This window comes from Daucus carota, chromosome 6 (genome assembly GCF_001625215.2).
Source record: "Daucus carota subsp. sativus chromosome 6, DH1 v3.0, whole genome shotgun sequence".
Lineage (NCBI taxonomy): Eukaryota > Viridiplantae > Streptophyta > Magnoliopsida > Apiales > Apiaceae > Daucus > Daucus carota.
In genome coordinates this window covers 7,711,430-7,735,961 of record NC_030386.2, presented here as the reverse complement: position 1 = coordinate 7,735,961, position 24,532 = coordinate 7,711,430, and the positions used below count along the sequence as shown (strand labels likewise).

The 24,532-nt window shown below is 33.3% G+C and overlaps 1 protein-coding gene across 2 annotated transcripts; it reads right to left on the bottom strand.

Annotated features, from left to right (window-relative positions):
- Nucleotides 1–1,514: 1,514 nt before the first annotated feature.
- Nucleotides 1,515–19,481, bottom strand: LOC108227751 (sodium/hydrogen exchanger 6). Of its 2 annotated transcripts, none has more exons than XM_017403072.2 (22): nt 19,126–19,481; nt 18,985–19,036; nt 18,841–18,900; nt 18,457–18,481; nt 18,261–18,346; nt 18,033–18,144; nt 14,492–14,554; nt 14,363–14,382; nt 14,183–14,280; nt 8,127–8,155; nt 8,002–8,033; nt 7,859–7,906; nt 7,721–7,781; nt 7,540–7,637; nt 7,365–7,440; nt 7,233–7,252; nt 6,324–6,421; nt 6,122–6,231; nt 4,553–4,645; nt 3,626–3,723; nt 3,462–3,541; nt 1,515–2,038 (listed from the first exon to the last, which is right to left on the bottom strand). In XM_017403072.2, exons 1-22 carry the CDS (start codon nt 19,337–19,339, stop codon nt 2,007–2,009), a joined length of 1,605 nt encoding a protein of 534 aa, XP_017258561.1. In that variant the 5' UTR covers nt 19,340–19,481; the 3' UTR covers nt 1,515–2,006. The 2 variants fall into 2 exon arrangements, with proteins under 2 accessions (XP_017258561.1, XP_063935351.1); XM_064079281.1 differs by having other exon boundaries at nt 1,515–2,035.
- Between the last annotated feature and the right edge of the window lie 5,051 nt (nt 19,482–24,532).

Below are 24,532 nucleotides of genomic sequence, written 5' to 3'. Positions count from 1 at the left end.
CACATTTTAAAATTCTTATAAAATATAATTTCATAATTTTTTTAATTTTTTTCTTTGAAATGTTTATTTTTTTAAGGAAATTTTCTTTAAAAAAAATTATGAAATTATAACTGATCCTCTCTTACTCGGAGTCGGACGGGGGAAATATATGGTTCCGGAAGCGGGATCGTGGCATTTTTCAGACACCTGTTGGAAGTCAACGAGCTTCAGTTGAGATCTTTCCTATCAACTATCAAGAACTGTGCTATGTGCTAAGAGCAACCCCGGTGTTACCTATTTTGAACCTCTAAAATGTAATAAATTACTCTTTTTGTCTCATTTAGTTATATACATTTCTTTTTAACTGCCCGACATGCATTTCAATGCTCTTATAAAATATAGTTTCATAACCTATTTTTGAGATTTTCTTTTTATGTATAAAATTTTAACATCCAAACTTTAATTCTGAAAAGAAAAATTTTAAAAATAGATTGCACAACTACATTTTGCAGGAGTATTAAAGTCTGTGCCGCGTCCCCGTCCCCCAATGTATACTACTCAGGGGGACGGAGGGAGTAATGATTACCTAAAATATAAGTAAGTAAAATGTTGTTTTACTCCAATGATATTCCTTATAATCATCAATCATCCCTATATTTGAAAAAAATATAATAGTTTATTAGTACTTCTACCATGATGAGGAGATAAAAAAAGGAGAGAAAATGAAAAATGAAAGAAAATGAAAGAGTGATGAGATGGAAAAAATAGGCTTACTTTTCTCTCCTTCAAAGAAGGGGTTCGTTTTCTCCCACCTAAATAATTTAGGTAAGGAGAGAAGGGTTAGAGTGAGCATTTTTTTACTTAAACTCATATTCTTGTCCACATAAACTCGTTATAGATAAAAGAGATGCTCCATTGCTCTAAGAACTACTCCGTTTTCTCCTTCCTCAAAAGATATGGATTGTTTGACTTTTTTACCACACAATTCTAATTTTTTTGTTTAAAATCATTATTATTATTCTCTGTATTTTTGAATAAAATATATGATTAATATTACAATTCAAGAAAAATATAAAAATGATAATTTTTACAATACGAGCAAAAGACTTGGAAATATGTGTTAAAAAATCTAGCTAACCTAAATTTCGAAAGGGAAGAAATATCTGCTAAAGCAGATACTCCCTCCGTCCCATTTAATTCTATACGTTTCTTTTTCACTGCTCGACAGACACTTCAATACTCTTATAAAACATATTTATATAACTTATTTTTAAAATTTTCTTTTTCTGAATAAAAATATAACATTCAAACTTTTATTTAGAAAAGAAAAATTTTAAAATTAAGTTATAGAACTATATTTTACGAGAGCATTAAGTCCGTGCCGCGTCCCCGTCCCCCAATGTATATAACTCAGAGGGACAGAGGGAGTACTAATTTTTGAACGGAGGAGATATCTGCAAAAGCACAAACTAAAAACATGACTCATGCCGGAATACATGACTGAATGTTATTTTCGACAATAAATGCCAGAGAAATATAATAAACATAATAATTCCTGAAATTATAACCAGTGTATCAAGAATTGCATCTGTAGAAAAGTGAAATTAGCATATACAGTTCTTTTTATTCAGGACCAGAGTTGCCATCTTCTTGGAATTGCAGTGAGATCTTTTGCCTTCTGTAAGTGGTTAACCTCGCTTTTGACCATGCTACAAGTAATAATAGAATAATGGGAACAATTTTACATCACTTTCAAATTTTCTTTAAAGTTTTTACCCCTAGCCTTAATACCATGTACATGACTGACAATTTTCCGGCTTTCTAGATATCTGGCTATCCTGCCTTGAGCCTTGTAGACTAAAACTAAAATCTATTCTCGTCGACTTTTCTGCAACTATAAACCGAAGGTGAAAAAGATGGCATTCAGCAAACTATGAAAACCCTTTTTACATGATTAGTTGCACACGTTGTGCAAATGCCTTTCACTATGTCGGAATAAGTCATTTGCTCCTGTACTGGTAACCTCCTCACCTTCTTGGGCTGGGCATGAGCTCCTCTGCTAAACATCAATGATACAAAAACATGACAAACTCAGTAAGATGTTATCATAGGCGACCTCAATCAAAAAATAAAATAGTAAATAGCGTCCTATCATAACAAAGACTGTCATTTTAATTACTAAAAAAGCAAAGTAGTTGAGCCAGGCTTCCAAACACCCAGGCAAAAAAGAGAAGATTATTTCAACTACAGGATAATATCGTGAAAAAAATAGAGGCACTTTCAAAATGAATCTGAATTCATTCTCATACGTCACAAATAATGAACAAGGTCACACCCATAGCCCCATTACCAGCAGAATGAAAGTTGCATCCAACATCTTTAAAGAAGTTGCATGCTAGTAAAATGCCATGCTAAATCAAAATATAACATAAATTTCAATGCTAGAAGGAAGTTGCATGCTAGTAAAATGCCAAGCTAAATCAAAAATAACATAAATGACTACCTTTGGCGACTGTATCCAAAATGTTCCAAACAGAGTAGTTTACAAGGAAAAAAATGATTATGAAAGCATGAACCCTCAACAGTAGAGTTCATTTACGGCATACCATTTCCTCAGTTCATTTATACTTTGTATTATAGAACCACGCTTTAGTGAAAGAATCAATTAGTATCCGTAACTTTTGGCTTAATAACATCAATCTGAGATTTAGTCGAGGATAGGTACTAAGTTCAGAAGTAAGATGGGCTCGTCACAAAAGCAATGCTATTAGAACCAGGACGTACATGCAAGTACTTAACTGGCTCAGATTAGCTTCAGTAAACTTAACTTCTTTCAAAGAAACAATTCAAAGATTTTTAAGTACTTATCAAACAGCACAGATTCAAGGAAAGCTGCACTTGAGGTTATGGGAGTAATTGCCCCCACTAATCTATATTACAGAAATATAATTAGTATATTTTCTACACATTCTAATGTTTGTCCCCATACTTAAGTTGTTTGACCTTTCATAATGCGGGCCAGGCATCCATTTCTATTAGACTTTTTGAATATTCTAGATAACATAATGTTTCATGTTTTACTTACAAGCTCATGACCTAAAGATAAGTGAAGTGCTTTTTATTACTGTAATTTCCCCAAGCATATATTCAGTTTTTTTTTGCTCCCCTCTATCTAATATTTCAAGTCCCATTCCTGCTCCACTTCAATGTGGTTTTATCTTGCAGACCCGTCTATGCAAACAAAACCTTAATAAAATAGAATCCAAGAGCAATTGCGTAAAATAAGAGCTAAAAATGTTAATATTTCTTAACTGAAATTGTATATTTCGACTGGACCAGTTATACATGCTTAATAGACAAACCCTTACAAATTTCTAAACCTGCCTACTCCATCAAGGTCATTTTAAGCCTAGAAAAGTTTTGAGTCTATATCTATTCACACCATAATGCTTAAGATTTTACATGTATAGATCTTATCTTACCTTCTTCATCATCCTCCCCACCTTGACTTGTAAAAAATGGAGTAAGATAATTTCTATCCAATGCTGTAAATGACGCAGCACTGTAATAAAATGATATTATTAGTGTTGTTAGATTTAGTAAATCCAAAAAAAGATTGATTCCATAGCATAGGTACAGTTGGTACCTTTTGTGAAATTCTTTAAGCTTCATCTTCAGCTTGTTCCCCGATGATGATTCGCCGCCATATGAAGGCGCTATGTAGCCATTAGGTTCATCAAAGCTCTGAAATGAAAACCATGTCAGTTAAACACAAAATATAAAGGACTCAACAATGAGGAAAGAGCTTTAAGCTCTTTTGAGTGTCTGATAAGGAATGAACATGGCTCATTCTTTGCAGGTTATGGGGGAAGACTGTTGGGTATTGTTGATCTAAAAGTTGCAGAGGCTATGTGTTTAAATCCAAACAAATGACTACACATTTAAGCAGAAAATAAGACTAATAAAGCAAAAGTGATACCTTCAAAGGTTGACATGCATAAAGAACAAAGAGAAAAAATTATAATATATTTACACTCAGGTTCATAGATGGCAAATGGAAAAGCAACATGTAACAAAAAAATTAATCTAGATGAACTGAACTAGATAAAAACCAACGATATCTTATATCTGCTGAGATCCAGATTCTAGCAAGCTCCAACTCGGTATTTTCAGTTTTAAAAAAACGTAACAGATACTTTAATCCAACATATAATCAGGTACCAGCACAATTATATAACTGGGATAAATTCACTAATTATATACAATCTTATTCAGTAAATCAGTGTCATTCATATATTATGAAATTATATATAGTTACACCATAAGTCAAGATCGCCAATAGGTTTCCTTTTATCATCAAGAAAGCATTTTCTAACACTTCTACATGGGAGGAGTAGAACATGAAGGGCTTAACCGACAACTCATGACATAGTGGATGACAACAAAATAAATCTCCCACAGTACCAAACTCTATATAGAGCATAAGATTATTATACTTGTGCAGTTGTGCATGTCGTGCACTTGCTGTAGTGCACCCCAAGTTCAAGTTAAATATATATTTACGGAGACTTACTTCAACTAAGGCCCCATCATGTGCATCGTGCCCATCACCTACAACTTCCAAGGCTTCCAGCATGGTACCTGTCGATCCTCCAATCAGTAGTACCTGAAGCAACACTCATGAAAAGAAATGAATATAAAGTATAGCCATATATAACCATAACTAGAAGGCAAATTGAACATTAAGAAAAGAAATGAACATCAAGTATAAGTATATATATGTATTTATGTGTGTGTGTGTGTGTGTGTGTGTGGAGAGAGAGAGAGAGATCAACGATATTTGGGCAAACGAAAATGATACTAACTATACCAGAAACTAGTTCAATGCCAGTGGCACCACCAATAAAATGGCACTCTTTGTGCATAAGTAATCTTTTTGAAAGAGCGTGAAGATTTTCTGAAATGGGGTAAGTTCAAATTAAGAATACACTTCAGATCTACAAGCTCTCTGATAATTACAAAAATCATTACGTATACTTTGAAAGATATAAGAGCAGTGCTCCTTATCCCGCGTAATGTTTACCCCCCAGTACTAATGTGATAGTGATTTATTGTCCCTGAATTCAGTTTTGGCGTATGTGCAACATTTATACTCACCAGTTAACTCACACGTATAAAATAAAAATTTGAAGTCCAAAAAAAAAGGTAAAAGAATAAACATGGAATATAAAGATGAAGGGTACTAAATAAAACATACTTCTCACATTCTAAAAATATTTGTGCACGACATGTATACACTCCCAATCTGAATACTTGATCAAATAGTTGTAATTATATTACATATAAAAAAGCTTCACTAATAATTGAAGCAAAAAATATATTTACTAGTATATCATGTGATTGTCAACTACATTGTTGTACAACAATGATACTCCTATCCTTACTGAGCAAGACTAAGACTAAGTTGCGGCATTTCGTGAAACCCATTACAGTATGTCAGTATCATATGAAAATTCATATTAGAATTGTACGCATGAATGTATTTCGCTGGACCAGATAAAGTGATTCTATATGTGCTTGGTTCACAAACTATGTTACTCAGACTAAGTTGCAAAGTGCCAGACAAGACAAATATCCGAGTTCCGGACTCGAAAAATCTGAAAATTTGGGAAATGGGGACACTATCCTATCTTTGGATAGCGGTGAGGAGACACGGCATAATATACCAATAAAGAAGAATGTGAAGTAGATACTTTACTAAAAAGTAACGATCAAATTCAGATTAAACACAATTTTATAAGAAAATTTGCAAATTAGGAATTTTTTGTGCTTTTTTTTATTTTTGCTTCTTTCTTTTGGCTCATATTTTGTGTCTCATTTTATATTCAACTTCGGTCAAAGTGTCCACATTTCAGTCAAGGATTTGACACAGAATAAGTGTCCTACCTGAGTGTTCAAATGTCGGACACGGGTACCGATACCTAAACAGAAGAGTCGGAGTAATATAGTTCACAACCTTACAATAATATTAGACAAAACCATCCTATATAAACAGATAAACTGCATCGACTGTTATGAAAAAACTGTAACCTTCAATAGTAATCATTATAATCTGTGCAGAAATTTAGTTAGGACTGCATACCGTAAGGACAACTATTGCAGTAGTGGCTGAGAATATTGTCTGACCATGCCCTTCTGGAAGATCATGAATTGATTGCAAGGCCAGGGCAAAGGCCATAGCTCCTCGAAGTCCTAATGATGCATATTACAATTGTATTTTATGTTATATTTTCTGAGAACTCAAGAAAACAGATGCTTCAAGAACACCTAGATTTTGAACATACCACTGTACCACAGTGCTTTTTGATGCTTTGAAGGTATCTTTCGATTAGGAGGTCGAACCATATTCACCAAATATGCACACGAAAACACATTTGCTGCTCTGGAAAAACAAAACCGGTATATTTAATTGGAACTGATGTTCAGAACAGAATAAGCACAACATTTAAAAAAAGGAAAGTATACGGTCATATGGCAAATGTGGTGCACAATATGCATGCACCGTTAGTAGAACAATTATAATATCCAAACTCGTGCTCAAGGCCTATCGATGCTCATAATAACGGGTAAAGATGCAACAAGCCCGTGATAAAGATCTATAATGGAGGGCAGAATTTTATATATTTTCGCAGTGCCCATGAGAAAAAGCCAGTAAACCCTATAATCGATCGTTTGTCTAATCACGGGTAAAGATGCAACAAGCCTGTGATAAAATGTTAGGAATCAATAGATCTATAATTGAGGGCAGGATTTTACATATTTTCGCAGTGCCATGAAAAAAAGCCAGTAAACCCTATAATTGATCATTTGTCTCCAAAGACTTGATATATCAAGTTCTACTACCAACTTAGGCCAAGTTTATGACATTAAATTGGACCTAGTCCTAGCCTATGAATAGAAGGAATGCCATGTAAAGAAAATGATCAATTATTATCAAGATCTAATACCTTTGACGTGTGAATTCATGTTCACAAAAAAGACCAAAAACTAGCCAACTACGACACTTCCAGGAAGAGGGTGTAAGTGACATGTAGTGAGTCATAACTTTATATAAAAACTAGATGTAGAATACACATCTGATGTGTACATATATATACATATATATGGATGAAACCGTGAGTAGGCTAAATGAAAGTCCCTGACGATCTAAAATTAATTAAGAGCTCAATATATGGATAGGATGTTGCATGTACCTGGCAACTCCAATCGATATCTAAGAAAACCGTGAAGCAAGCTAAGGGAAAACAATAACTGGCAAACCCTGTTAAAAGAACAATTTAACTACCACTAATAACATTACTACATCGGTAAAGGCTAAAGGATACAACTGAGAAAAAGATGAAGCCGATGTGGGACCAACTATGTTGTTCCATTGCAATATCAAAACCCATGTATATAAATCTGAAGAAAGAGAACACCACCAATGAACTGTTGTACTTGCACAAAGATAAAAAGATGCTCAGTTACAAGATAATTGGGTTCATTAAAAAGCTGACTTACACAAAAGTTTCCGCCAATGATGATATCAGGTGGAAAAATGCAGATACAAATCGTTGAGAATTGTCAGACAAATTTGAGTAGGTATAATGCTTCATAACCTACAACAGAAATCACATTTATCTTTCAAGTCCCTACATGTGAAAAATTTAACCATGTAGTAAAACACTATTTGCTTACTTACAATTCCAGTGAACAATATTGACACTATACCCGACAAACCAAGTCCTTCTGCAAGCATGTACCTAGAATGAAGAATCCACATATTAACATTATTCTATATTCTATACAGTTTTACAATTAAATTGTGAGAGTAACTTACGAGAAATATGGGAATAGCACAAAAAGACAGCACTCCAAGTTCTGAAGACTGGTAAGAATTAAAGAAACAATATCATGACACGAAGGAAAATTAAATGCAAATTTCAAATAAAAATACCGCAAATTTTTTTAAGCATAACTCACTTGTCAATGTCCAGTCCTGCATACTTGAAAAGGTTTTAGCAGTCAAGGATTCAAAAACTTTCTGGAACATCATATAAATGGTTTTTAAGCAAGTTAATGTTGTAATAATCAATTGATAAGGATATCAAAGCAGACATGAATCCAACTCCAACACCTAAAAATAAAGATGCAATGCTATGTCAGTTACCAAATTAAAAAAACTTAAACAATGACACAAAAAGAGCAATATATAAACTTAAAAAGAAAAGAGGATATCTGTAAAGATATTAATGATGATAAATGTCAGCAAGTTATGCAAGTTTAGAGTCATATTATTAATATTCAAATACACTGATAAAACACACATATGTAATAAAATCTAACCCATTAGTTATGACAGCTTGTAACCAGTGGCCGAACCACCCATAAGTTTTAGTGGGGGCCAAAATACTTTATCAGTCCCTTTTTAGTTGTCACATTTGACTTTTGATCAGTCAAATTGACAAAAGTTTGACCGAAATTTATTAATATTTCATCAATTGATAAAATAAAAAAATCATGTCACCAAAAATAACTTTTAATCTACTTTAATATGTAATTTTCAGTTTTTTAAAGTAATGTAAGAGTGACTTGTAATTTTTGAATTTTACCAATTTAAATAAAAATGTGACAACTAAAAAGGGAATATTTTTTTACGACATCATAATAGATAATAGTTTATAATTAAAAGTAGTATACTTTACATATTTTACAATTCACAGTAGCATTCTCCTGTAGTCCTATTCTTCATGTCTTGGAATCTCTACATGATTGCATCATTATTTATAATCTCAAAAATGTCCAGAAGAACCAAGAAGCAATTGATGAATAAAGATTAATCCCAGAAAAAGATTAAATATGGATGATGAGGCGCCACTGATGATGAATCTCTCATCTCCCATTCTCCCTTACACTGTTTTGTTGTGTTTTTGTCCTGAGAGTATTTTCAATTCTAAAGACTAAAATAAAACCCATTTTGACAGACTCAACCAGCTATATATTATATATAAATGTATTAAAAAACTATAAAACCTAGTGGGGTCCCGTGCCCCCACCTGCCTCTATGTACGTCCGCCACTGCTTGTAACCAGTGTGATAGAGCATATATTTATATATGTTTTTATATGATTTTATTCCCATAATTTTAGTATTTTGTAAATAATCGGGTTATTACTAATTGATTTTAAGCGTTTAATGGCAAGAAAATAAATTCCTAAAGTTGGATTAAATCAAGTTTATTTGGGCTTAATCAGATGAAAATTCGGATTTTTTGGATAGCCGGCAAAACAAATCTTGTTTGGTAACTTGAGTTCCGGACGTCAGAATTGGGCGATTCAACAGCCCACGCGAAGATATAGGAATTTTCTACAAGTTTAAGGTGGTCTAGATGTCAAAATCCAACTGGATCAGCCCAGAATCAGGCCTGAACAGCAGCCTACGAATTTTAGCATCAGAATCCAACTAGTTTTAGGATATTATTTTATTTTCTTGTAAATTAAGAAAACTCTTATATATATTAGGGTTTTGATAGAGATTAGCGACAACTAACTTTGTATCATATAGAATAACATAGAGATAGCCTTGCTAGAGAGGAAAGGGAGAGAAGCACTTGTGAGAGAAATTGGAAGGAGGGAAGGGATTCATCCGGAAGTCAAGCACTTTCATCAAGTTGTATTCTTCGTACTTAAATTCTACACTCATGGTTTGTGGTATAGATATATATATTTTTCATCTTATCATGAGTAGCTAATTCCTTAATCCAAGAGTTGGGTAGTATTCTTTGGCTTATTATGCTTGTTTAGTTGGGCTGTGTTTTCTCTTGATTTGTTAATCTGTCATTGAGCGCTTTATACAATTAGAAGAGTAGCTAAGTTTTAATTGAATGTTTAGGAGTTATAATGAATTGGGAGAGGAGTTATAATTCTAGTACATGATATGATGGACACAATTTGAATATTAGATCGGGAGATTGATATGAGAATTGTGAGACTTAAAATCCTTGGTTCTTAATAGTTTACAAGTGTTCTTTTTTTTTTTTTTGACTAAAGTTTACAAGTGTTCTTTGATTGACCATGGGAGTGGCTTTTAATGAATAATTGTAGGCATTATAATATACCTTGGGAGAGGAGTTTATAAATATTAGAAGAATTGTTTTTAGCAAACAAGAGACACAAATTAGACATTCATGATAGCCATTGAAGAACTCTAATTCTTGGGTTGTTTTCTCTCATATTTGTTATATTTATTTATTTATTATATTAATTAGTTGATATTAAAACCCACCAAATTCTTCTCCACACTTCTGAATCATAAGAGAAAGACTTGAAATTGGTATTGATATCAGTCCTTCCCTGCGAACGATACTCTCAAAATACTCGACAATACAGTGCAATGCACAGTAACTTTTTATATTTGTTCAAATTATTAATATTGCCATTTAAAAGTATAATATACATTAATACTTTGTTTCAGCTATTTATTTGTATACAAATAGGATGTGACTTTTGATAAAAATAACTTGTTAAATCATTAGTCTCATAAAATAGATATAAACAAGTAGGGCAATAAAGAGAAAAGGCCCTGGTTGGCTCTTTTATATATTGGAATGCCCCAATTGGCACTATACAAATTTATGGCCCTCACTGTCACTCTAGAACGCTACTCCAAGTAGCGTTTAATATTTTATATAGTAAACGCCGAGCGAACTTGCGTCTACATGTTTAATATCTTGCTGTTGAGTTAGCACTTAGCAGTATGTAGTGTCCTGTGCTTGCTCAGAGTCATGGAAAAGCAGTAAACGTAATTTAAACTCACGTTTTACAGGTGAAAACGCTGTCTTAAGCCCCGTTATTAGATAAAACGCAGATGCGTGTGGCGTTTAGTATTAAACTAATAGTATGTATTTAACAATAAACGCCAAACGAATTGGCGTTTTATATTTTATCTATATATAATTTTTTATTTAATAGTATGCATAGAATGATTTATTTATACTTTGAAATTAAATCGACTGACGGTTAGGGTTTAGGATTGAGGGCTTAGGGATTTTAGGCCCTAATACCTCAAGCCTAAACCCTAATTAATTCGAGGCTTTAGGGCCGCCGAAGGCCCTAAAGCCGAGGAACCGGTTTAATAAAATAAATTAACAATCGTTAACATTTAGGGTTAATATTTTGGGTTTTAAAATGATTAATTTATACTTTAAATTAAATTGACCGACTGTTAGGGTTTAGGATTGAGGGTTTAGGGGGCCCTAATCCCTCGAGCCTAAACCCTAATTGATTCGAGGCTTTAGGGCCGAAGACCCTAAAGCCGAGGAACCAGTTTAATAAAACAAATTAACAATCGTTAACATTTAGGGTTCACCTTTGGGTTTTAGAATGATTAACTTATACTTTAAATTAAATCGACTGACGGTTAGGGTTTAGGATGGAGGGTTTAGGGCCTTTAGGCCCTAATCCCTTGAGCCTAAACCCTAATTAATGCGAGGCTTTAGGGCAGGCCCTAAAGCCGAGGAACCAAATTAAAAAATTAATCTTAAAAATATTGATTAATAATTTTTAATATTTTAGGGTTCATATTTGGGTTTTAGAATGATTTATTTATATTGAAATTAAATTAATTTTTAAAATTTTTTAAAAAAAATATTCAAAACAGAACTTTAAGTTGAGTTTAGGCCGTAAAACACAACTTAAAGTTGCGTTTAACCTTTAAACGTTATTTTAAGTGCCGTTTTAGATTATTAAAAAAAGAATTATGTACATACCCTGAACGTGACTCTAAGTCACGTTTTGGAGTTGAGCAGTGAAAACGTGAAGCGCATTGGCGTTTTGGGCAAAACGTTTGTTTAAGTAACGTTTTGAAGTGACACTCAGGGCCATTATTTTATATCGTGTCATTCAGGACCATTTGGTTAGAAAAGGTGACTTATAGGGCCGTCACCCGCAATAAATGGGTTAGAATTAATGTATTTATATTAAGCCCATTCAATTTTATTTTAATAATAACACACGTTGAAATTGATTTAGAAACAAATACACCCAAAAAATCTGTTAAAATTAGAATATTTAAATGCATTTTTAATTAGTAGAAAGTAGGCCTTTAAATTAGGGTTTTTTTAATAAAGAGGTTCATTCCAGCAACCAATACCTTCAAAGTTTCAGTAGTGATGGCAATTGAATGGGATCGGCTCGGATATGACAAAATCCGTATCCAAACCCGAATTTTGTTACTATACCCGAACCCAATCCGAACCATAAAAATACCCAAAAAAATTAATATTCAAACCCGATCCAACAGATTTCAAACGAATTTTGATATACTTAAAACCTGGTCCAAAAGATGTTTTTAAATTATAATGATCAAATAAGTTTATTTAACTAGAGTAGGCCCATTAAACAATGTTTTAATATATAGTGGTCCATTAATCTGCCCCAATACCGACTGACCAACACTCCAAATTTTTCAGCTCTAATATATATATATAGAGAGTCTTACTCCAATACAATATAAATTAGCCTACAAACTAAAAATCAGTCCATGACCAATTTTTAATCACTATTTTAACTACAGGAATCACTAGTTTGTAGAACACAAATCACTATTAATATATAACATATCTCAAATATAAATATATACATATATATATATATATAACATATATGATCTTCACCCGTAGTCTCTGTTCTAAAAGTCAGTGATTAATCACGATTAATCACCGATTAATCCATGTTCTGTAACTCGTCGAAGTGATTAAATCTCCGATTAATCACCGATCAATCTGATTAATCCCCGATCAATTTAATTAATCCCCGATTAATCCTTGTTCCGTAACTTCACCGATTAAATCCGATTCCCGCTTTTTACAACACTGCCCGTAGTGCAATAATGGACCTCAGGCCACCCTTATCACCACGTTTTATGACTTGCGATCATCGTCTACCATCACTAGTAACCACCGCTGCTTGCCACCATAATTTACCAAAACTAGTGACTACTTACCACCATCATACACCTCCTCTCGTCACTTATTACCATCATAAATCTCCTAAAACTACAATTGATCATCAATAATCGACCACCAATTGTTAACATAAGTAGATTTCCTTAATTATGAAGAATACAAATTGTTGCTTTTATTGTATAAAACAGTGATTAATACAGTATGAACTAGTGATTCATGTGTAAATAGTGACTACGGAACTGGTTTTTAGTATGTATTTGATCACTAGCATATATATATATATATATATATATATATATATATATATATATAATGAAATTTAATTGCGGATAATAAATTAGAATTTAGATAAAAAGAATAGGGAGGGGGGAGAGGATAATTAGTAATTGAAGGACTCATGGATCTCTATTTGATAAGCTAGGTCAAAGAATATTCAGTCAATAAGTGAAGGACCCATGGTTCTTGATTTGATAAGTGGAGTAAAAGGATATCCAGTCAATAATGGGTTTTCAGTTATAACTTAAGCTTCTAAAAGAACAATAATTACACCTCATGCGCCAAGCAAAAGGAAAAGATAGTAGCTAATGTCGTAATCCATGCCCAAGGAAAGAGAATTAAAAAACTCACAATTCTCTCAATCCAAATGCTTTAAATGATAACATAAGTAACTCTTAAAGTTGCATAAGAACAACGGGTGATGAGTATATAGGCTTCAAAACTGTGTAATGATATTTGGCTCTGACTAAATTCTTAAACCAAGTAATAATTACGACTGATAAATCCCTCCCAATATAGCTTAAGAATATATACAGTTATATATATTCTATACATATTTTATCCTGCATCCCAGTCAAACTATAAATTTTTTCAAAATCTAGGCAGAACCGAATTAGTCCTCGTTGTAGTTCAACATCTAGGCATAAACTGGATGGTTCACATTTTTTCACCAGCATCTATACTTGATTGATGGTTTAGGAAATGTGCATAAAATCTCAAGTTATAAGAAGTCAAAATTTTAAGCAAACATGTACAAGTTATGAGTCCAAGAGTAGATAACCATAATGATACCCACTCCAGACCAGAAAAAAGATGGATATCATATGCAAGATTATCAGGAAAAAAAAATATAGTATCATACCTTCTACTATAAGCAAAAAATGAAATAGGAAATGCTTAACTGAAATAACAAGCAAGACTAACCTGCTGACATCGAACCAACAAACGTCTCGAGAAATCTGAGAATGACCACAAAGAAATTCTGCCCAGATGATGCATGACTTCTTACCAGCGACATAGTCCTACATAAGATCAAGCATTGTTAAATCAGATCCAGTTTTCAGCAAAATATCAATGGTCACATAAAATTGCATGTTCAGTTACCTGTATAGCGAAATTGCCATCTTCACATTATGAGACACATTGACATTTCACCCAGTAATTATTTCGCATATCTAAGCAAAGGTTTATAAGCATATAACAGCCACATAAAATGTTAGAACTAAGTCTTACTGCATCATTTAAAACAGACTCTCCAAAGACCAGAGCATACAGATTAGTGTCTGTGCCAAGCTCCTGCAGGTTGTCAAATCAACTTATCAAATCACACTTAGGAGATTACATGCAGACTTTAAAAATAATAACCGGTTATATGAAGCAAGTATGTAAAAGATTAATTTGTATATATTCTATGATACTATTTGGGATAAATTTAATTGTACCTGATCACCAAAATTAATTATATAAAATGAATGAATTACTAGGAATATTCTATGTCAGAGTAGTTGGTAGTAAAATATCAAGGGAATTTTTGCTTTAGTTTACTCGATTTGCCCATATAAGTAGATTTTACTTTGTCTGTCAAGTTTGTAGGACTACTCATATAGAGGGAGGTTTGATCTTTTACTACTAAAAGACTTCTATTATAAAAATTGAGCTTGTTCGCTTGTTACAGGTTGTGATTGTCAGAAATGCATAATATTAGTAATAGAAGTCTAAACAGTATAAGTAGTTCAGTAGTATATGATAATAAGCCAGAGGTACTGAGGTCTTATATTAGTAGCAGTGTCTACAAAATATCATAATTAGTAGTAATTTGAGGGATGTTGAGTCCCTCTTTCCCTCACTCTAGTTTATGTTCTTTGAAAATCTATCGATCTCTATCTGATTCTACTTGTTTTAAAGCTTCTCAACTCTCAACTTTCAACTCTCTTCTGAACTCTCCCTCTCCCTCTCTCTGGTTTACATATCTCCTCTGAAAATCTATCAATCTCTATCTGATTCTACTTGTTCTATACTCCCTCTGTCCCTTCCATTTCTTTACACTTTCCTTTTTGGGGTGTCCCATCCAATTCTTTACATTTCAAAACTTACCAAAAATAGTCAATGGATCCCACCACTTCTTCACTTTTCTTTCCTTTTCACACTACTTTTGCTTCACTATCTTCTTTTTATACATTAAAAATCAATGGGTCCCACCACTTCACCCACTTTTCTTTCTCTTTTCCACTACTTTATTCATATTTCTTAACCTCCGTGCCCAACCCATTCGATAAGAAATGGGAGGGACGGAGGGAGTAGCTTATAAACACTATTTCTTACTTGTTATCATTAAATTAATCTCTCAAATACAGAAAATTACAAAAACAGTTGCAACAATCCAAGTCAGAACACCGAGTTCCTGCCAGTGATCCAGACAAATTCTCTTCTGCTTGAGAAATCACACCTGTAGCAATTAAATGACCTTAAGGAAGTGGAGTTTCTAATGTTTATCGATCTACACTTATCATTTGTTGCTTTCCTTTAGAATTCCTGTCCTGCGTCAATGGGTACTAAAGCAAGGACTTCATTTCATAGGTAATGCAGAACTAACTTCAGTTTTCATTTCATCTTCACCTATTGTTCCCATTATTGACTAAATATTACTAAAGTACCTCCAAATTCCAAACATAAAATCAAGTGTTGAAAAGCACTTGAGGCATTTATGGATATGCAGGCGTAGCCAAGTAAAAGCAATTAAAAAAATAAAAAGTTGAAGCAAATTCAGACTAATCAGAGACATAAGGGGAATCAAAAAGCAGTAAATTTGCATATGCGTGTATAGCAAATTAAAACCACATAAAGATAACTTCAAGTGTACATGAACACACTATTAAGCTGTGATCGTCTATCAACAAAAAATTGTAAAAATTCATGAAAGATCAGTTTAGCTTCTTTGGATGAGCTTATAAAACAGTCCAGTCTTGGTATTAATATCTCTGTTATAATTATTACATACTCTCTGTTTCATAAAATTAGTCCACTTCAGAAAAATATTGTTTTAACATAGTTGTCAAGTTCTATTTTCAATATAACTTTTCAAGAATATCCTTTAGCTTGTATTCCCAAAATTGACTCTATTCAACATACTATTATTAAATCAAAGCAATAAATACGGGTACCAATGTAACTTTCCTATCAATGATAGATTTTCTTAATATGTGTAATCATTTTAAAGTGAACAACTTATTAGATACAGAGGGAGTACATAGTAATAATATCAATTTGTTGTAACTTTAGAATATATATATATATATATATATATATATATATATATATATATATATATATTATATTTTTGATATTTAACTTTAACAGTGAGAGTTTATGCTACATTTACCCTTTTTCCTTCTATTGCCTCCAAATCTGAGATCTAATAATTTTTGCTGTCTACAGATCAATTATATCAACACTAAATACTATGGTTCAAGATAGTTACTAACATACTGTGGTTCAAGATAAACACTAAATTCAAGAAGAAACTTTTATAATCTCTTGATAATTAGTTTGTTGCGACCCTACTAATAGTTATCCACATTCCGAATGTACAAATACTACCATAAGTAATAGTAAATATACTTGTATCCTAGATTTTAACTAAGAGTGCCTAGTCAATTATTAGATAATTGATACTCCCTCTGTCCCACCAGGTTCTTTACATTGGGGGATGGGAACTCAACATGCATTTTAAGAATCAGATTAAGTATAGTTCTATAAATTATTTTATTTTATTTTTTTCTGAATAAAAATATATTGTTTAAATTTTATTCATAAAAGGAAATTTTCAAAAATAAGTTATGAAACTATACTTAATCGGAGTCTTAGAATGCGTGCCGAGCTGTGAATAAAACATGTAAAGATATGAGTGGGATGGAAGGAGTATCTATTTAAACTAATTGCATCTTTATTAACATTTAACATATCTTCCGGATTACAATGCAATCGTAACTATTCATTATCACAGAGAGGTTATGAAATGAAATTATTGTTAATCATGTTTTCTAGACTCTTTCAACCCTTCCTCTACAATATTCCGACATCTACATCTTAGTCATTCCTGTTTGATCTCTTGCTGGAAGACATCTATTTTATATCAAAATTACTCCAAGAACAGCCTAAACAGAGAGAAAAGTAGATGCATTGAAAAGGAATTATAGCCAGTCACCACAAACTGACAACTGATACCCGATGCAAAGGTAGAATGAAAGTTAAAAGATAAATATAGATAATGACAGTGATTCAGGTTATTGTAGCTTAGTCACATATTAAGTGATACATTTTGATATGCACTTTGAAGCCATTTTTATTATTAAATGAAAATCCATGCACATTAAGTACTTAGTGGCACTCAAGACACAGCTTAGGACAAAGCAATAGAAAAAATGTAAGAAGGCAATCAGGAAAGATACAAATATATATTGACATTAATGACGTAGTAGCGCTCACTTTCCAATCAAATGGTAGAAGGAAAAGCTAGGAAAGCAATCTGAAAAATCAAGGTAGCTCTAAGTTGTTCCATCAAAGTTAATGGTTCATTCAGTTCCTTTTTGGAAGATGGGAGTGATTCAACAGATTTGGCTATTTGTGCATGTGATACTATTAGTACTAAGTCAAGTTCGAACAGACTTAATGAATATGTCAAACATGTACAACTTCTTTAATAACTATTTGTATGAAAGTATATGTTGGTAAAACAGATTATCCACAGAATATAGCATTAGTGGCTGCTGCACACCTGAAATATTGACAGAACAGTGACGGGGTCTGTTGCTGATATAAGAGCGCCAAACATAAGGCATTCAACAAATGGGAGTCTATACATGAGATATGTCACCCCACCAATGTATCTGTGGCAAGTGGTTGTGAACAGGAGTCATATTAGTGGAGGCCCAGTAGCCCCAACTCCACTAAAGTATATAAAGAATGAGAGAGAGTAAATCTGACAAGGGGAAAAAAAACTCACACTAGGATGCCTGTAACAATAGAAGATATTAAAGTTCCAAGAATTGCAAAAGTGACAATGGCTCCAAAATTAGAAAAAAATGGTTTCTGCAAATTGTGACAACAAAGATTATTATATCAAAGGTCAATAGCAAGAGCGTTATGTGTCTCAGTGTGTGTGCGTGAGAGAGGGGGGGAGAGAAAGAGAGAGCTCTTACGGGTGCTAGACTGAAACCCGACTGAGTAAGCAAGGATCACATGGTCAAGAAAAACAATAGCTTAGTGGAATAGTCTTCCAGTTTGTGTATTACATGGTCAGTCGAAATCTCTGCAGAAATATGTATGATATGTATCTATAATGAATGATTCATTATCGATAACCGCAACTATTAGCTCATTTACTTTTCTATCATATTCAATTCTTAAGTTATCCTTTCTATTGGACCGCATATCAACTAATTTCTTGGTTCATTTCTCTGTAATTATAAAACATAGCAAAGACGACCTCCAAAAAACTTTATCTAAAGCGATCAATCCTCGCAAAAAGGCAAGCAATGACAGTAATAATACACAGCACAACAAAAGTGATTACGAAAGGATATAATATAATAGGAGGCAGCAGGAAAAGGAAAAAGAACTCCTCGTGGAAATTGAACCACGCCCTAAACAAAAACACAAAAAATCAATGGAAGCATACTAACTAGGGTTATAAACAGTAAAACAAGCAAAATAAAAAATAAACAAACCTAATATTAGTTTCGGTATTAGAAACATTAGCTAGTCCACCAACAATCAAACCTACAACACACAAAAATCAATTAGAGTCGCAACACAACAGAGAGTGTGTGTTTCGAATCTCGAAAAAAAAACAAAATTCTAGAGCTAACCGATCAAAAGAGAGGCGCTAGCTTCCGGGAGATAATAGAAGCGGTGACGGCGAAGGACGTGGCCGAGGACGAAGGAGAGAACGAGCATCATAATCTGAAGAAGAATACCGACGCCGGCGGCTTGTTGTTCCTTTCCCGGACTTGCGCCGGCCGGAGAAATCAGGTGCTGCTGTAACAAAGTCTCCATTCCTACACTGTAATTACTCGTCATCATCTAATTGAGCGATTTTGGCTGCGATTGCGATAAGTCTTCTCCGATCGCTTAATCGACTAGTCGCTTAACACTCTCCGTTATATACCGCGGGCAAGACTAAGAGTGTGTGCCTTGCAAAGTTGGCACAATTTTTGGTTACTTTGCTTTGTTTCTTCTTACATTGTCACCTTCCTCCAATTTTTTTGGATTGATTGTGCAAAAAACATCTAACTTAAATCTGTGAAATAGCGGTCTATAACTACCTTGCTTGTAACAACCTTTATTTTTTAATATTGTATGAACAATCTTTACTTAAAAGTTGCTTAAACGGAGGAAACATATAATGCATGAATAATTTTTTCCTGTGTACAAAGTAAATCATATAAAAATTAACAACAAACATGTCTGTTGAACAAAACAAATATTATAAAAGAATAACCAACAAATATACATCACTAATAGTTAATTTATTGATATCATCCATCAATATAATGTCGAAGACTATATTCTTCTCCCGTGTTTGGATTTGTCGGACTCCCACATAGCGGTTTATAACTACCTTTACTTGCAACAACCTTTATTTTTTTTAAATACCGTATAAACAACCTTCACTTATCGAGAAGAACAACGGCACCACCGAGTTAGAAATCGAGCAAGTGAACTAAAAAAGGTAGTTCTAATTTTTGATATTTTTCATTCAAAAATTTCAAAAAATTAGAAAAATTGAACGGAGCGATGTGAGGGGCGCCACCTACACGCCCCTCGCTTCCCCTTTATATAAGTATATTGATGATTGAAAATCGCCTTCATAAATTTATATTTTTAAGTAAAACAGAATAATGCTATATTTTGTTATGAATATTGAACAAAATATAGATGGTGTTAGAACAACTCCAAATGATATGAAAAAAAATTTAGTTAAAATGTGAAATGACATACAAAAAATAAAAAATACAGATAATTTCTTGAAAATATCACACTCCAACCATATTCTCATTTCTCACCTTGCCTATAATTATATTTTATATTTGTCGAACCTCTACATGTCTGTTACAAATTTGTAGGAAGATTACACATCATTTAATATCATATTGAAGTGATATATTATATTTATAACAATTTAAAATATTAATAACATACTATTTTTAAATTATAGTCAACCAATATAGCCAATAGCATCGAAGCATGATGTCTTACAATTACAGGTTCAACAAATTTACATAATGTCTTACAGCTCCAATTTAATCAAACAATCTCAACCCCGTTAAAGATGCTCTTATAATTTCCATCACACTAAAAAAGTTAATATAGTTTGGTCCATGATGCAAACTTAGCTCGAAAAGTTAACCAAAAAATAAATATAATAGGGTCCTTAGGTGTAAAGTTAGTTTTAAGAAATTAATTTTGTTGAAAAAAGAATGGGTCCTCAAGCATAAGTTAAATTCAGAATATGATATAGAATTACATCATTGGAGACATGTTATTAGTTTAGTGATAAGTGGATTTTATATCCACTTGGAAGCCTTCGTTTTGACTTAAATCGATGAAATAGCCTCAAGCTTTTGATGTTTTTGATATGTTTTAGTGTTGAGTTGTGTAGGTTTCTTGGATGGAGGACGAAGAGGAGAGTCATAGCTTTCATTGAAAAAAAACGGCGAAGCAATCGGATGCACGAGGCGAGAGTTATGGGCAAAGAAGTGTCGGGTGCGCGTTCTGCCATTGTGAGGCGCCCGCCTGAGCTGTGAGGCGCCCGCCTCACACTCTGGGCGGGATTTTTGACCCGTTTTGACCGTTTTTGATCCGTTTGAAGGCCCGTTCGCTGGGGAAGTAAAAGAAAGGCTTGGGGAACTAAAGACATAACCTAGAAACATTCTAAGGAGCACGTGATGGCTACGGAGAAGATCAAGATCGAATTTCATAGTTTTTACCTTTGTAATTCTTCGAAGTAGGCGTAACTTTGGATGCTCATTCGGATTTGTTTCGAAACTCTTTTTTTACTCTTTTGATATTGTTTAGACTATTCAGTACCATGTTTACTCTTATTCCCATGATGATGAGAAGTTCGATTATGAGCTAATCATTATCGTGGGATTCTAGCGGATTTATATATGGATTTCAGTAGTTGATTTGCCTTAATTATTTGTGTGATGAATGTTGATTTCTTCGTATTGGTTGTGCTTATTCGTCTTGGATGCGTAGCTAACATCTTAGATTGTTTGTTAATCTTTAGTGAAGCTACAGTGGATATATTGATTTAGAACTTGTCATGCGAACATAGGATTATGTGTTCGATATACATGATTAGTGGTGTGATTTTAACCATCTTGCATCGCCCTATGTAATCTTGATAGATAACTTGTTCTTCAACCATTATGTTTTCAAATTCTATAGACGTATAGGGTCTAAGCATAATTGGTGTGTGTTTACCTTCTATCTTAATTGTGGATGTGTAGCAGTATGATGCACGTATAACGACAGTTAGCGTGTATCAGTTTCGTGTTATCTGATTAGTTATCAACCATCACATATCGATAAGGCATAACTCTGAATGAAGTATACAATGAAGTTGGAATCCCATGTTTTATTCTCAATAGTAATCCAGTTAATCACTTAGTTATATTTCGACTTTATTTAGTTAATTTAGATAAAACCAACCAAATTGTTATTTGTCTAAGCATTGAATAATAATCATACATTGGTGCATAAGTGCATATTTCTGAATACACCAGTCTTTGTGGGAACGAACTGAATTTGATTCTATACTACTTGCGACCACGTACGCTTGCGTGATTTTGTGCCAACATTTAGCATCAAAAATCATTTTTTGATGCTAAATTATAACAATAATTTCATCTATTTTAGCACATTGATCTTGCTCTAAGTTAAGTAAATGTGTACCTTTTTTTGAAATTTTCAGTTCCCATTGTTTATGGAAGTGTCCATAAACCGATCAAACCAAGTAAATCCATCTAATCTCCCTCTTATTTTAACTGACCAAACTCGATAATAATTAAACAAAATTTAATTAGATTAAAAAGATTTAAAATCGACATAAATGTGTTGGGTCACGGTTTTTTATTTATTTACCAATCCAACCTAACCCGACATTAACCAATGGACGTGTAGTTTGGTTGATATACTAAAAACCCGACATTTAGTGGACGTCTGGATGGAATGATATATTCTACTTTTATACTCCCTCCGTCTCATTCACTTCTATATAGTTTCCTTTTTGGAATATCTCATCATTTCTATACATTCCAAAAATAGTAACTTTTAACAATATAAAACACCATTACACCAACTACTTTCTTCCACTATCTTCATTATATTATATAATAATATAAATACTATTACATCTACTATTTTCCTCCACTATCTCAAATTTATTATTAAAATATAAATGGGTCCCACCACTATACTCACTTTTTATCTAACTTCACTCATTTCTACACTTTTTATTGGTCTCCATGTCCCAACCAAATGTATACAACTGGTTGTAGGCACGTGCGTGGTGCGGTTTGGTGCGGTTTGCACCTAAAACCGCAACCGGAACCACGACGTGCGGTTTCTAAAATTCAAAATCGGAACCGAACCAAATAGCATTGGTGCGGTTCGGTTTAAAAAATGAGCGGTTTCGGTTTTACATGGTGCGGTTCGGTTTTCAAACCGTGAAGAGTTCGATAAACTCTCGAATGCTAGGATCTTTAACAAGTTTACAATAAGTATGCCAAATTCAGTAATATTTAAATAATAAGAGAGTTTAACCTGAAAGCAGTAAATGTATTCGGAAACATGTTACATGCACCAGATAGACTAATGCATATTTAGATGTCAAGGCAGTAGGCAAAAATTACCAACAGCCAAAAACTAGTCTATTTTATTCATCTTATCTTGTCAAGCTTCACTTATTCACATAAATTTCACTTGTAAACAGGCACCATAAGCCTAAACGATTAACCCAACAAAAATGGACCGGCATAAACGAGTGTGCGAGTGTGCAATGTGAAACTTTCGTGTTTAGAGCATTGTCAAAGTTAGTAGACAGTCTGCCAAGCAAAGCTTTCTTGACAATGTATATACTATATATATAATTATATATTTTATAATAGATATAATTTATATACTATATCTAAATATATAAAATAAATAAATATAAATATTATTGCGGTTCGGTTCGGTTTGTATTCGGTTTTAAAATTTTTAGAAACCAAAACCAAAACCAAAGCCTCGGTGCGGTTTCGTTTCGATTTTTATTCGGTGCGGTTTTATTTGGTGCGGTTTCGTGCGGTTTTTGCGGTTTTTGGTGCGGTTTTAATTTTCGGTTCGGTTTCTGCTCATCCCTAACTGGTTGGACGGACGGAGTATATACAAAGAGTCTTATTTTACTACAAACCCCGTTATTTTACAAATTAAAACTCAGCTGAAATATGACTAAATTCTAAAGCAAATACCACTAATTTCTCTAACAACTGCATCTCCACCTCCATATTCACCAATCACACCTCCGCCTCTTTTAGCCCTGCCTCCGCCATCACCTTCGTCATCACCATCAGCACCTCCATGCCGCCGACCCTTCCTTAACCACCACCTCCATGTCCACCTCAATCATTTCTATCACCACTAAATCCACCCCCACCTCCACCTCCATCGTCCTCACCTTCGCCATCTCCTATGTTTTACTGCCAATTTTAAAGGCACTGCTCGATTATGTCTCTTTGCCAAAAACTGCCGAACAGAGCCAAAAACAAATCATTAAATTTCTCCACTATCTCCACCGCCACCACCTAGATTATCTCCACCTCCACTATCTCCACCGCCGCCGCCGCCACCTGAATCAACAACGAAAACAAATCTGGAGATTTTCACCAATTTCTAGAAATTTTCACAAATTTCTGCAACACAAATCATTAAATTCTAAAGAAAATATCACTAAATTGTATTGATTTTTAGTTTTTATTTAAGAGTAAGGGTTGAAAAAGAAACTCCCCGCAATGAAACATTGCATTAAACAGACCAACTTGAACTGACTTAATCTGACTCGAATGATATATGGAAAGGTTGGGTCATAAACCTATATCTCACTTATTTATTTTTGTTGAATATAGCTAGTCCTCATGCATTATCAAATTCTTAATTAATACTCAGATCACCCGTTCAAATTTTTTGTTGTTTAGAAACTATATCATCTTCTTGAAAAATGAAATATTTAGT